This window comes from Pseudorasbora parva, chromosome 21 (genome assembly GCF_024679245.1).
Source record: "Pseudorasbora parva isolate DD20220531a chromosome 21, ASM2467924v1, whole genome shotgun sequence".
Taxonomy (NCBI): Eukaryota; Metazoa; Chordata; class Actinopteri; order Cypriniformes; family Gobionidae; genus Pseudorasbora; species Pseudorasbora parva.
Window position 1 is genome coordinate 1,498,469 of NC_090192.1, and position 15,539 is coordinate 1,514,007.

The 15,539-nt window shown below is 39.7% G+C and overlaps 1 protein-coding gene across 10 annotated transcripts in view; it reads right to left on the minus strand.

Moving 5' to 3' along the window:
- wu:fj29h11 (uncharacterized) overlaps window positions 1–15,539 on the minus strand; it is a 120,890-nt gene that overhangs the window by 76,711 nt on the left and 28,640 nt on the right. For all 10 annotated transcript variants that reach the window (XM_067430100.1, XM_067430101.1, XM_067430108.1 and 7 more), the window contains 4 exons: window positions 4,414–4,597; window positions 2,548–2,714; window positions 2,345–2,473; window positions 909–1,084 (listed from right to left, as the gene is read on the minus strand). In XM_067430100.1, coding sequence (XP_067286201.1) covers window positions 909–1,084; window positions 2,345–2,473; window positions 2,548–2,714; window positions 4,414–4,597 — 656 coding nt within the window. The remainder of the gene's footprint in view (window positions 1–908; window positions 1,085–2,344; window positions 2,474–2,547; window positions 2,715–4,413; window positions 4,598–15,539) is intronic.

The window sequence follows — 15,539 nt, forward strand, 5'->3', positions numbered from 1 at the left end:
ATTTTAGACTTTATATAAATCATTTAAGATTGCTCTTATGAGGACAGTCGTTGAAGATATGCCTTGAAGCAAGTCTAAAATAAACCGTAAGCCAGCCCCTTCTGTTGAGCGCGCAGTGGTCTGAGATGATGCCGAACGGCCGCTGAATATGACGTCAGCATCAAACACACACCGAGACGGAGACGAAAGATCTTTGATTATGTGTCCAGATATGCTAAAGCCCATATTTAAACGAACTAATGCAAACGCAGATAGAATTTCAATAGAATAGGACACCTGATTGTCTGAAAAAAATAATACCTAATTTGGAAAAAAATAATACCTCTGAGACCACATTTAACACTTTTAATGGCCTTAAATTTGACAATTTTGATTTATCATTTTTTAATACTTTTTAAAACCCCGCGGACACCCTGTAGACGAGTAAAAAAAATTGTCTTGTTTTTGGAAAAAATAACTCAAAGTGAAGAGAGTTTTTGCTTAAAATAAGATAAATAATCTGCCAATGGGGTGAGAAAAATAATCTTAATTCAAACAGAAAACAAGATTATTTTTCTCACCCCATTGGCAGATTATTTATCTTATTTTAAGCAAAAACTCTCTTCATTTTGAGTTATTTTCCCCAAAACAAGACAATAATTTGTTCTTGTCTAGTAAATGTTTCTTAATGTAAGAATTTTTAGATATTTGGACTAGAAACAAGACAAAAATACTGAGTAAGAAAAGCATTTTTTGCAGCGTATTCTTGTCCATCAGTATGAATTACATTTGATTTATAAGTCACACCTGACTATAAATCGCAGGACCAGCCAAACTATGGAAAAAGTGCGACTTAGTTCGGAAAATACGGTGTACGCTTTACTCTGATGAGGTTTTACAGGTTATAGATGTTCAGAGGAACGGCTCACCCTGAACCTCTGTTTATCAGAGGACTCTCGTATCGCACCGCACTGGCGACGGCGTCTCCGCTGAGCTCCTTCTGCTTCCGGGTGAAAGTCACGAGTAAACTCAGCGGACCGTGACTGAGCTCTCGGCTGTCCCTGATCCCATAATGACTCCTCAGGGCCGCCTCAATGAACGGCAGCTGCTCCAAAACAAGAGAAGAAAAACACAGAAAGAAATTAATCTGGAGTTCCGGGTCAAAAATGACCGTCCTTTTTATTAGCCTGTAAAATGCTCATTAGGATATATCAATCATTGGATTAAATCTTTTAGCAACTTGTTTTCTTCCAATTGGCACAGGTTTTGTATTTGCTTTGTTACTATTTTTCGTAGGCCGGTCATTTTTGACCCGGAACAGCAAAAAGGCGTGTAAAAAACGTTAAAAGTCATCAAAAGTTGTTCAGTAGGTTTTTAGGCCAATGCGATAACATTAACAGGGTTTTTTCTATATTGAACATTTTTTGGCGACCGCTAAAACAAATTTTTGTCCCGCCAAAGCCTTAGGTATTGTGATTTATAAATTGATGTAGATCAGAGAGCTGGATTGTGGTTTTGGTCTATACGGCTAATTTTGCCCTTGTGTGTGTGTGTGTGTGTGTGTGTGTGTGGGTGTGTGTGTGTGGGGGGGGGGTGCAAAATGCAAAAGGGCAGATGCCCAAAATGGCTGATTGGTAAAATTGGATATCATTAGATAATCTTTGGCCAAACTGTTGGGAAGTTATAAGCAAAAATAGCCATTATTGCTATCTCCAGACCAGTAAGTGGCGCTGTACCGAAACACAGCATAGCCTCAAGTCATGCTTGTGATGACATGTAGCAAGTTTGGTCAAAATTTACTAAAGCATTGCGGAGATAAAGCCTTGCATCCAAATTTGGCTCAAATTTGTTTGCGTGTTATTCAAGAATGTTTGGGTTTATCAAAAAAATACATTTGTTTCTATCCCTTATGGTTTAAAAGTTTAGTGTAAGCATTGGTTTGGACGCCAACTTTGGTCAAATGGTGGGGCTACAGGGTTTGACCTAGAGACACCAACATTGGTGTAGTTAATGTTGGCACTGTCTTCTATTTATGTGCCAAATTTCATAACTTTCCAGCAAGCGGATGAAGAATAATCCCAATGGATACAATACTATAGTGCTGTTACCACATTTGATCACTTGCTCGGAAAACATTACAACTGCTTTAATGTTATGATGGATAGTTTTAAATATTTTTTGAACCTTGGGTCTGTATTCCAGAGCATTCATGAACTACTCCGTACTCGTTTGTTGATCTGGTTCTGTAAGTAGGAGGCTGTCTTTTATCTGTCATGACCAATCTCAATCAGAGTTGTGATCTGTCGCTCCGTGCAAAGATCTTTTGACACGTAACACGCACAGACAAGCCGGCAACAAAACTCACTCTGCTGACATCTCCCTCCCCGCACTGTTTGATGAACTCAAACACATCTTGTCTGCAAGGTCTGAAGCCGTTTGTGCCGGGATCCTGGCTGTCAATGGGGACGGCGCCCCCTGCTGCCTCAACCAGGATCTGCGGGAAGAGCAACACAGACGTGACAAACCCGATGCAGCTTTATAAAAGTCAGCTGAAGCACAAACACGCACCTTTTTGTTTTTGATAATGAAGTCAAGGAAAGTGCCTTGCTGCAGCTGACTGAAGTCTCTGAAGTGGAAGTGCTCTGCGATCCTCTTTTCCAGCGTGCGAAGCTGAGCCAAAGTAGGTGAGCTATTGAAGTTGGCCACGCGATCCTGGAAATAGCTCTTCAGGTCAGCTACGCAAAACAGGACAAAGGTGCAAATTAGGCAGTTAAGTACGAAGTGATATGATTCAACAAACACCGACTACACACACTCACATAGGCTGCATTTACATTGTAGGTCTTGATGCACATTTCCGATGTGGTGACTATATCCGATTTTTTTGACCACCTGCTTACATCATCTTTTAAAAGCAACCGTATCCGATATTTGCATTTACACGGTACACTGGCGAAACAGCCCAAGACGCTCTTAACCTGAAAAGGAAGTAAAATGGCTCGATATGCAATGGATGCAGACAAAATGTTTTTCCAAACTGCACTTTTCCAGACATCTTTAAAGGTCAGCAAAACATTCTCTCGTAAGGCGGAGAAAAAGATGAGAGCCCTTTGTTTCACAACAAAACCCGCCCAAATGCAACTCAAAACTGTGTTAACGTAGCCCAATTCTGCAGGAAAACCGCGGACTTGGCAACACTGGCCCTTGATCATAGTTCGTGTCCATCTGAGTCGACGTCTTTCGCCTCCGTCCCTTTTTAATGACGTACGACTCGCATTTACTGGGGAATATCCGATTTGATCGCTCACGTGGCAGACGCTAATGCACATATTCGATTTATTCCCACATATGAGTGAGGCCTGAATCTGATCTGAGGATATCGGAATCCATGGGTTTTTTTCCTGCTTACACGTTCAGGTCAATTGGGTCACTTGGACCATGCAGTGTAAACAGGGCCAATGTCATCCTAGCAAAAGAAGTACCTTAACAATAAAGGAAAAGGTCGATAATGCAACAAATCAATGCAAATCACAAGCATTTTGTGGCAACAAAATTCAAGCACGTGAGCAAAAGTAAATGAGATTTTTTTGAATTAATTGGTAACGTATGGAGGACAAAATTCTACATAAATAAATACATAAATCCACATATTCCTGCATACATAAATATACAGATAATTAAACGTGCGTGGAGATAAATAATTAAGTAAATAAAACAAATGTTAAAAAAAACACAATGTTAAAGGAAATGCAAAACGAATTGGTAATGGAAGACCAAAAAAAAAAAAAATCCACAAAATTCTACATAAATAAATGTGAAAATAAATACATAAAACCAAATATTTCTGCATACATAAATATATAGATAATTAAATGTACTTGGAGATAAATAAATAAAACAAATGTTAAAGGAAATGCTAAACCAAAAGTTGTCTTTTTCCCCCTTTAAACCATTTATTTTTTTATGCGGCTCTGTATTTATGTTTCCTTGGCCTAATATGCAAATAAGGGGGGTGTCAACAGTCATCAGCCAATGGTGGCATAGAGACTACCTTCTGATGTTTGATTGACACCTCCTCATTAGCATATTGCACCAAGTAAAAATAAAAACGAGCTACATTTAAAAAATAAATAAATGGTTAAAAGGAAAAACTTTAAATTGAGCATTTCCTTTAAAATGTGTACCCCCCCCCCCCAACATTCGTTTTATTTATTAAATTATTTATCTCCACGCACATTTAATTATCTATATATTTATTTAAGCGGGAATTTATGTATTTATTTATTGTTTTTGCAGGTTTCGCCCTCAATAAACATGAACAATGCAAAATTCTTCTGAAGCATTTATTAATTTTGTTAGTGGCGTAAGTAAATCAGGGCCTTATCTTTAGAGGGTAAAAATAAAATGTAGGATAAGAAAACTCAAAGTTGGCACCTTCAGTGGGGAGCATCTCTGCCGCTCTCTCTTCTGTAGCTTTCTTTGTCTCTGCTTTTTTCTGAGGCTTTTCTTTCGCTACCAGGTCCTGAGGGGCGTCCAATGAGCCGCAGCATATAGCAAGCTGGAATAAGGCTCTAGCTAGCCTGTCTCTGATTATAGATGACAGGAAATTCTGAATACTCTGAGGACACACACACACACACACACACACACAACACAATAAGTTCATTCCACAACATTGAAAATGAATAAATTAGAAACATTCATGTTCTCAGTCGGATTCACTTCATCAAACCATAGCAGCACAGCAAAAAATGCTTTTCTTACTTAGTATTTTTGTCTTGTTTCTAGTCAAAATATCAAACAATTCTTACGTTAAGAAACATTTACTAGACAAGTACTAATTATTGTCTTGTTTTGGGGGAAAATAACTCAAAATGAAGAGAGTTTTTGCTTAAAATAAGATAAATAATCTGCCAATGGGGTGAGAAAAATAATCTTGTTTTCTGTTTGAATTAAGATTATTTTTCTCACCCCATTGGCAGATTATTGATCTTATTTTAAGCAAAAACTCTCTTCATTTTGAGTTATTTTCCCCAAAACAAGACAATAACTTTTGCTTGACTAGTAAATACCTCTTAGATGCTTGGACTAGAAACAAGACAAAAATAAGTAAGAAGAGCATTTTTTTTGCAGTGAGAAACGCCATGAATAGGTTCATGTACAAAGAGGGAAAGATCAGTCAAAACAGCAACTGCATGAGGACCACAAAGACTCAATGGTAATGATGTATAAATGTGTGTTATTCTAAAATGGTTGGTTAATTTTCCTTTATTTGTTCCATTCAATTTCTTAATTTAAATACTCTGTTTTTGTGACTATATTTTCGGGGTGTTTATTTTGTAGTGTTTGTTTAAAAACTTTGATTAATGGGTCCTGCACACTGTGCGATTTTCAAAATCCTTTGCGAATGTCCCTTGTCAGACTGTACGAACATGATCGCCATGTCACACTGTAAGATCTCAGTTGGCATTAATGTCAGACTGAACGATAGTTAAGGTGTGCTAAAAACGGACACGCGCAAGAAAACTCACCCGGAGTTTTATATCATCAATGAATGACGCGTTCAGTGACAGTGAGCTGCATTACACGCGGGACTGAAATGCTGACTACAAAGAAATCTCTAGCTCTCGTTTTGGTCATAGTTTGTCTTGAAAAACGGAGATATTTGACTGTTGTCGTAGGAGAAGTCACACTGCAGGATTGTCTGCCAAATCTTCTGACACTGCCAGAATTTCGTCTGAGGTAAAATTTGATCGCAGCGCTCATTAATCGGCTGCCGGTGAACATGTCAAACTAACGACCAAAGACGTCAGATTTTAGCCTAGGATCAGAGGAATCTTTTAGGATTTGCTAAATTTGTCCCAGACGGCCAAATCGTGGCCAAAATCGCACAGTGTGCACCCGGCTTAAGAGTCATAATTCTCAATCCTGAAGTCCTCCCCTGCCACCCCTCCCTCTGAGAACAGCCAGCACCTCAGTGTCATTAACATATGAAAGGCCTTCTTTACACCTAACAGTCACCAGTCCTAGCACCCAGCAGTGTTTCAGCTGTATATTTCCGTGAAATTTCACGGATGCCTGTATATGTCCGCATATGTGAGGTTTCCGGGTGTATCTTGAAATATACTGTTCCATGTTACTCTGATCCGCTTTTTCCCACATACGTCCGGTAAACCTCAAATTACACAGGAGTTTACCATGCCCGGATAATGCCGTATTCCAGTGTTTTCATGCAGTGTATAAGTAGTGTGAAAAACATTTCTGGATGGGATTAGCAGATGACGAGCGTGACATCACATTAATAAAGAGAGCGACTGATCCCTCTCCTACTTTCATCTGCCACCCTTTACATCCTTAAACCGCTAAAAAGAATTACTACTGCAATTACCAAGAATGCAGCATGAAATAAGAGACCATTTTAAAAGACTAGTTCATCAACCACACACTTTTTGAAGCTTGAAAGCTTCGCACTGCAAAAAATGCTTTTCTTACTCAGTATTTTTGTCTTGTTTCTAGTCAAAATATTTAAAAATTCTTAATTTTTAAAACTCTCTTCATATTTTCCCCAAAACAAGACATTTACTTTTGCTTGTCTAGTAAATACTTCTTGTTTTATGAATTTTTTGATGTTTGGACTAGAAACAAGACAAAAATACTAAGTAAGAAAAGCATTTTTTTTCAGTGTTTTCCCGGTGCATCGTAATTGCAAAGACCAAGCAAAAAGAGGAAAGCCCGTAATACGGATTTGGGAAAAAACGAGAACGTTCGTTTTGGGGTGAACTATCCCTTTAAGGGCATTTTCACACCTGAAAGTCCGCACCAAGGTCCGAACCAAAGTTCGTGTTTTGATACATTGTATGCATTTGGTTCATTTTGGTTTGCTTTCACATTGCAGTTATGCGAGCGCACTAAAGAACTTTACACTCGCACTGGCGTCCTGTCGTCATCATCTATGTGGTCTGAATCTTAACACTGATTGGTTTGTTAGCGGTGATTGTTTAACGTGCGTCTGACGTCAGTGTGTTGTCAATTCAGCGGCTAACTTTGACAAGAATGAATGAACAGACGCATATCATTGCCAATACTGTTAATATTATGGCATTACTATCTGCAGCACCAACTATACTCGAGGCAAATCGGCAAAGCGGTTCTGTTTAAAATGCTGCGGCTCCTGAGTTTAACCTGTGTTTGTTCACTAATCCTACACCAAAGTCCTGTAAATGGTCTGAAAGTCTGAACTATACAGAAAATGCTTTCACACAAGAAACGAACCGAACCTTTGCTCAGTTTGGTCTGAGGGAGGTTTCACACCTGTCATTTTTAACTGAAAAGTTCGAAAATCCGGACCAAACAAGGTAGGTGTGAAAGCACCGTAAGAATCTCATTGGGAACTATAATTACATCTGGGCACCCAACCTTAGGAAAACAAAACTACCGTACGCTGATATAATGTGTTTGCGATTGTGAAACATAAACTCGCAACTGCAAGAAAAAAGTTAGAATTGTGAGATATAAAATATGCTTTTTTGGGGGGTTGGTGGAAAAAACTAAACAGAATTGCTAGATGTAAACTCAGGGTGCTTTCACATCTCTAGTTTGGTTCATTTGGTCCGAACCAAGGGCAAACAATTATACATTGTTGCATTTTTCAGCTTTTTTGGTTCCTTTTCACACCACTCTGATTGCTTTGGTCTGAACCAGTTGAAACTAACCAAAACGCAGGCACGTGACAACATCTACATCACTCATTGGTCATGGCGTATTTCCTAAACTGCTTTTCGATTGGTCAGAATTTGCGGGTGGAAAAATTCCAACAGAAGAGGCAAAGCCAGCAAACTATAATAACACTATGGAGAGACGACTACGCGGGCCAGTTTTGTCCCTGGCCATAATCTACTACACTGTGTGTATTTACCACAGTATGCAAACTATACATTTCTATAATGAAGCGCGGATGCGACGTGAAAACGCCGCTCTAATGAACTGCAGACGGCGAGCGCGCATCGCTCGTCACTTCAAGGAGGCGTGCATTAATTATTCTTAACTGACATGCTCATCTTCCCGAAAATATTGCCAACGATCTATCAGGTAATAATATCATGCACACAATGTCAGCGCAGCTAACTGCGGCAGCTGGTTTAGTCCAAAAATGATCAGTACTTTTGCGGTTGGTTCTGTTCGAGGTCGGATCACCTTCTCACCACAAACGAACCGCTCCAGAGTTCGTTTGAAAACGTACCGAGACCAGCTCTCCAAGGAGGTCTCGGTACGCTTGTTTGGTCCGCTTTGGTGCGCACCCGAGTGCGATTGCTGCTTTCAGACCTGACCAAACGAACCGCACCAAAGAGGGAAACAAACTCTAGTACGATTCAACCGAACTAAATGAGGCAGGTGTGAAAGCACCCTCAGAATCCAAAGAAAAGGTAAAAACTGAGAGATGTAAACTCATAATTGTGATATAAACTGCAAGTTTAATACTTAAATCTTGGTTTGGTGTCAGTGTTTTAGTATTCGAGAACGGACTCGATTGAGTCAGTCTCTAGCTCAAATCCAAGACCATGGTTTTGGTCTCACCATGAACTCATCCTGATTCAGACTCAGAGTCCGGTCTTATTGTGGTCTGTGCAGACTCTTACAAAGCTTTATTCAGCCCAAAGGAAAGCGTTATTACACTGTATAAATCATTCAGACCATCTTCAGGTCTTTGTCTTAAAAGATTAGCTCAGAATTCAAATCTCCTGATGATTTCCTCTCCCCCATCTCATCCAAGATGTTCATGTCTTTTTTTCTTCAGTCGGAAAGAAAAGGAAGTTTTTTTGAGGAAAACATTCCAGGATTTTTCTCCCCATAATGGACTTCAATGGAACGGTTGAAGGTCCAAATCAGTCCAGTTTCAGAGGAAGAGCTTCAGAGACTCTGATGATCCCAGAGGAATAGAGTCTGATCCAGACAAAACATCAGACATTTGAAAAAAACAAACACAAAAACATTTATATACTTTTTAACCTCAAATGCTCGACTTCGGTGTTGTTCTTCTTCACGGTGTATGACGTCATCATGTCGGAAACGTCACGCAGGTGGAAGTGCCAAAAAACTCCATCTCACGTTCTCCTCCAACTTTAAAATCATCCAACATTTTTGGTCTTTGCACGTTCATTTTAACACTGGGTCGGCACTTCCACCTGCGTCATGTGACCTTTCATACGTGATGACATCATCCGCCGTGAAGAAGAACAACACCGAAGTCGAGCATTTGAGGTTAAAAAGTATATAAATGTTTTTGTGTTTGTTTTTTTCAAATGTGTGATGGTTTGTCTGGATCAGACTCTATTCCTCTGGGATCATCAGAGTCTCTGAAGCTCTTCCTCTGAAACTGCACTGAGTCGGACCTTCAGCCGACCTTCCCACTGAAGTCCATTATGGGGAGAAAAATCCTGGAATGTTTTCCTCAAAAAACTCAATTTCTTTTCCACCGAAGAAAGATAGACATGAACATCTCGAGTTGAAGGTCCAAATGACCGTTTCAAGGACTTGACACGATTCCAGCCGAGGTAGAAGGGTCCACGATCGGTCATTTTCTTTAAAAAAAAATGTAACGTTAATATACTTTTTAACCACGCATTACTTAGTCACAAGGTCTCGAGTGACGTAGGCGAAAGCACCGACCCAGTGTTTCAAAAGATTTCAACAACATCCAGGATATGCACACAAAAGGACCATTTTAAACAATAAATCAATACAAAGACATAAATACGTGTCATCCAACATATTACAACTTTTGAACGGTCCTCCACACTTGTATACACTTCGAAGCATCGAAGAGCTAGTGTAAAACGAGCATATGTGGTTAAAGAGTAAATACAATTTTATGTTTTTATTTTTTAAATTACCAATGGTTTGTCCAGATAAGACCCTTATTCCTCGGCTGGAATCGTGTAGAGATAGACTGGGTAAACCCAGCCTGATCTGCCGGCGATTTGATTTCGCCCGGAAACTCAAGTCTGAAAACCTGTTCATTAATATCTATTGCTGCTGTTACACTTTTGCGGGAACCAATCACAGACTGGCTTATCCACCTGCCGTGCTATCGGTGGGTTTAACACAATTACGGATAGAGAAACGATGGGTCATTGCTCGTTTATCACGCCTCTTGAGGTCTGATTGGTTGAAGGACTATCCAATTGCGTACAGAGTCATTTAAATTATGCTCATTTATCATGCCTCTTGTGCAGTAGAAAATACAGAGCAGACTCCCCAGACCAATGTTCAATCTTAAATTGAGCTTGTTCTGGTGATAGCCCTTTGAACCTTGCAATTTGAACCTTCAACCCGTTAGTTGCCACTAAACGAAGAGAAATCCTGGAATGTTTTCCTCAAAAACCTTAATTTCTTTTTGACTGAAGAAACTCAAACATCTTGGATGACATGGGAGTGAGTAACTTTAACTAAAACTAATACACTAATCCTTGAATTTGGTCTAAAGTACTACAACACTGTTAGGCCCTTTGGAAAAACCTCTAGTAAGTACAGTACCTTGCGAAAATATTCGGCCCCCTGATGATATGAATATATGATAATGATATGAAACTGTAATTTTTTGTGAAGAATCAACAACAAGTGGGACACAGTCATGAAGAGGAACGAAATTTATTGGATATTTCAAACTTTTTTAACAAATCAAAAACTGAAAAATTGGGCGTGCAAAATTATTCGGCCCCTTTACTTTCAGTGCAGCAAACTCTCTCCAGAAGTTCAGTGAGGATCTCTGAATGATCCAGTGTTGACCTAAATGACTAATGAAGATAAACAGAATCCACCTGTGTGTGATCAAGTCTCGGTATAAATGCACCCGCACTGTGATGGTCTCAGAGGTCCGTTTAAAGCGCAGAGAGCATCATGAAGAACAAGGAACACACCAGGCAGGTCCGAGATACTGTTGTGGAGAAGTTTAAAGCCGGATTTGGATACAAAAAGATTTCCCATGCTTTAAACATCCCAAGAAGCACTGTGCAAGCGATAATATTGAAATGGAAGGAGTATCAGACCACTGCAAATCTACCAAGACCTGGCCGTCCCTCTAAACTTTCAGCTCATACAAGGAGAAGACTGATCAGAGATCAGCCAAGAGGCCCATGATCCCTCTGGAGGAACTGCAGAGATCTACAGCTGAGGTGGGAGACTCTGTCCATAGGACAACAATCAGTCGTATACTGCACAAATCTGGCCTTTCTGGAAGAGTGGCAAGAAGAAAAAAGTGTTGTTTAAAGTTTGCCAACACTACCTGGGAGACACACCAAACATGTGGAAGAAGGTGCTCTGGTCAGATGAAACCAAAATTGAACTTTTTGGCAACAATGCAAAACGTTATGTTTGCCGTAAAAGCAACACAGGTCTGAACACACCATCCCCACTGTCAGACATGGTGGCGGCAGCATCATGGTGTGGGGCTGCTTTTCTTCAGCAGGGACAGGGAAGATGGTTAACATTGATGGGAAGATGTTTTGAGCCAAAAACAGGACCATTCTGGAAGAAAACCTGATAGAGTCTGCAAAAGACCTGAGACTGGGACGGAGATTTGTCTTCCAACAAGACAATGATCCAAAACATAAAGGGGGGGGCGCTAGTGAGCTATGGGTCGGTAGGTCGCTTTCCCCTGCAGCTCCCGCAAAAAATGTAATAAATTGACATCTGTAACAATATTTTCAGCATAATAAGTTGTTTCTTGCAAGTTATATTAGCTCAAGTCTTGGTTACACTCTTTGGTTACAAGATGAAAGCGAGCTCGAAGACACAATCTTCAAAAAGCAAAAAGCAAAATGAGGTAGGCCCTATCGCACCGGCCTCCCCTGACGATGATGTTCCGCCGGAAGAATCTTCGCAACGGTCGGCAGATACCACAGTTCTGGAAGCTATTAATTCGCTTCGTTCCGATCTACGAGCCACTAAGGTGGAAATTTGCCAGACGATTGACACTCGTATTGAACAGATGGCCACAACTATCAGAGGTGAAATTTCTGCTCTCAAATCTGAAACTCAAGTCGCTATTTTGGCCTTGCAGAGTACGACCGCGCAACACAGTTCTACTCTTGCCGACCTAGAACGCTCAGCAACTCACTCTTCGGATGCCATATCCAAGCTTCAATCGGAGGTGAAACGTTTAGGTGCTGAAGTTAATCTACTCACAGACAAGTGCACGGATTTAGAGGGACGATCTAGACGACAAAATGTGCGGATATCCGGGCTAAAAGAAGGATCGGAGAGGGGCAAAGACATCAACGCATTTGTTTCAGAACTTTTGAAAGGCACGATGTCACTAGAAGAATGTCCGCTAGTCGATCGAGCCCATAGGGCTCTGCGAAGGCGCCCGGATGACACCGAGCCGCCCCGATCACTTATTGTGCGACTTCACTACTTTCGAGATGTGACAACAGTCCTCAAAAAAGCCGCTGAACGAAAGGATCTTACTTATGATGGTCAGAAGATTCGTGTTTTCCCGGATTTCACTCCTGATGTGGCAAAGCGCAGAGCTGCGTTCAACAGAGCCAGAGCAATGCTTCGGGATAAGCCAGGGGTACGGTATGGGACATTATTTCCAGCGAAGTTGAGAGTGACTTTTAATGGCACAGAGACAGTGTTCACGGACGCGAGGAAAGCTGAAGAGTTTGCAGAGCTTCACTTTGGTACGGGCCGGAAGGATGCTGAGGACCGGTAGCTGTTGATAAATACCGCGCTGGGTAATGAAAAGCGTCAGAGAGGTCTAATGTTTAAGTTTACGGATTGTCTTTAGTTATGTTCATCACTATTGAATCCGTTTTCTGTCTATTTTTTAGCAAATAAGTTAGGATTACTCTTATTGAAGTATTTTCTTATTAGTATCATTTTCTTCCATAGTTCTAAATTTGGTCTGAAGTTATTTATACGTATTTTTTAGTTCTCAATATTTGCCTTTTGCGGGGCTGTTCTATACTTCTTTTATTAGAAGGGTTTAGTGAGGGAAGTTAGCATAGTGAATGTCTATTTCTTGGTTTCTTGTTATTGCTGTTCCACGTTTGTTTTTGTATTTTGTAACTTCCTTAGTGGGGTCGCGCCTTACTCCGAAGCTTTCTTGTAGTATAGGCAAGAGTTTGTTGAAGGGAGGGTTGTTAAGGGACAAGTATACTCAAGATTTGACTACACATTTCGCACTGATGGGTTTTTTAATCATACTAAATAAGTCTATGCCATGCAGGATAATTTAACGCAGCAGGATAAGGGGAGAAAATTTACTGTGGTCACTTGGAACGTTAAAGGGTTAAATCACCCAGTCAAAAGGGGCAAGGTTTTGGCTCATCTAAAGGTGTTATCTAGTGACATAATTTTTCTCCAAGAAACGCACCTAAATAAAAATGAATACATCAAGCTAAGAGGTAGATGGATTGGTCAAACCTATCACTCTACATGTGCAGTTAGATCAAGAGGGGTGGCCATACTCTTCAGGAAGGGCACTCCATTCACCCATAGGACAACTATTGCAGATAAGGAGGGAAGGTATTTAATAGTTATTGGAGATTTATATTCATTACCCATAACATTGGTTAATATTTATGGTCCTAACACAGACTCACCTTCATTTTTTAAACATGTTCTCGCTCAGATTCCTGACATTTCGCAAACAAATTTACTCATTGCAGGTGACTTGAATTTAGTTTTGGATCCATATCTGGATAGATCGTCATCCCGTAGAGCACCGCCTTCTAATTCCAGCATTTTTTTAAAAGAGTATTGTAAGAATTCTAATCTGTTTGATATTTGGAGAATTTTTAACCCTCAAGACAGAGCATACTCTTTCCATTCCAATGTTCATAATGTATATACTAGAATTGATTATTTTTTGGCTGATGCTAAATTGGTGCCACTTGCTAGTAAAGTTGCGTATCATGATATAGTGATTTCAGATCATGCTCCGCTTTCATTCTCTTTAAATTTAGCTGACTTGCCTCATTGTGACAGGATATGGAAATTAGACCCACAGCTTTTAAAGGAACCACAGTTTTGTAATTTTATAAGAAAACAAATTTCTTTTTTCTTTGAAATGAATGACCTTCCCGGAACGTCCCCCTCAATACTGTGGGAAACCATGAAAGCTTATATTAGGGGGTGTATTATTTCGTTTCAGGCTGCGAGAAAGAAAAGAAAAAGGGCTGAATTGGCAGATCTGGAACAACAAATTAATAGATTGGATAAAGAAAATGCTGTGTTCCCATCCATGGAGATCTATAAGAAAATCCTTTTATTAAGGTTTAAATACAATCAAATTCTTTCAGATCGCATAACTAGGGGATTTTTATTTACACAACAATTTTTTTTCGAATTTGGTGAAAAACCTCATAAATTATTGGCTAGACAAATTAGAAAAGTGGAAAGTGATCATACTATAAGTAAAGTTAAGTCAGAAAGCGGTGATATATTAACGTCTCATAAGGACATTAATACCAGATTCAAACAATTCTATGAGGATTTATACTCCTCTAGGGCCTTAATCAATGACCTGGCTGTCAAAAACTTCTTGGATAGATGTGACCTCCCTACTCTAGCTCAGAATGATCGTGACTCCCTCAATGCTGAACTATCAGTCTCAGAAATACGAGATACAATCGTGTCAATGAAGAGTGGTAAGGCCCCTGGCCCTGATGGGTACCCCAGTGAATTTTACAAAGAATTCACTGATCTTCTTTCACCCTATTTATTTAATATGTATACACATGCGAATACAGTGGGCATTTTGCCTCCTACTTTAAATGAGGCTACCATAACAGTATTACTTAAAAAGGGTAAAGACTCAGAAGAAGTAGGTAGCTATAGGCCAATTTCACTTTTGACATGTGACCAAAAAATTTTGGCCAAAGTTTTATCCATCAGGCTTAGATCTATAATTGGTAAACTTATTCACCCTGATCAGACAGGTTTCATTCCAAATAGGCACTCCTTCTCCAATCTTCGACGTCTTTTTAATATAATCTACTCCCACAACACACATACAGATGATCTTGTTATTGTCTCTCTTGACGCAGAGAAGGCTTTCGACCAACTAGAGTGGCCTTACCTGTTTGCAGTTTTGAGAAAATTCGATATTGGTGATAGTTTTGAAAAGTGGATAAAAATTCTTTATTGCAAGCCATGTGCAAGAATTCTTACTAATAAAATGCTCTCTTCAACGTTTCAACTACATAGGGGTTCAAGACAAGGTTGCGCTTTATCTCCCTTGCTCTTTGCTTTGGCACTTGAGCCCTTAGCACATGCGATTCGGTCAGATCCCAATATTCATGGATATAATACAAAGAACACTATAAGTAAAATTTCATTATATGCAGATGATATCCTGTTATATATTACTAAACCTCAGATTACTATCGCAAGAATCTTAGAAATTATTTCTCATTTTGGTACTTTCTCAGGGTACAGGATAAACTGGTCTAAGAGCAAGTTAATGCCTATAAAGGTACAAGACCTTTCTGTTGCACTAAACTTTCCTTTTAAAATAACACATCATAAATTTACTTATTTAGGAATTGAAGTTACGA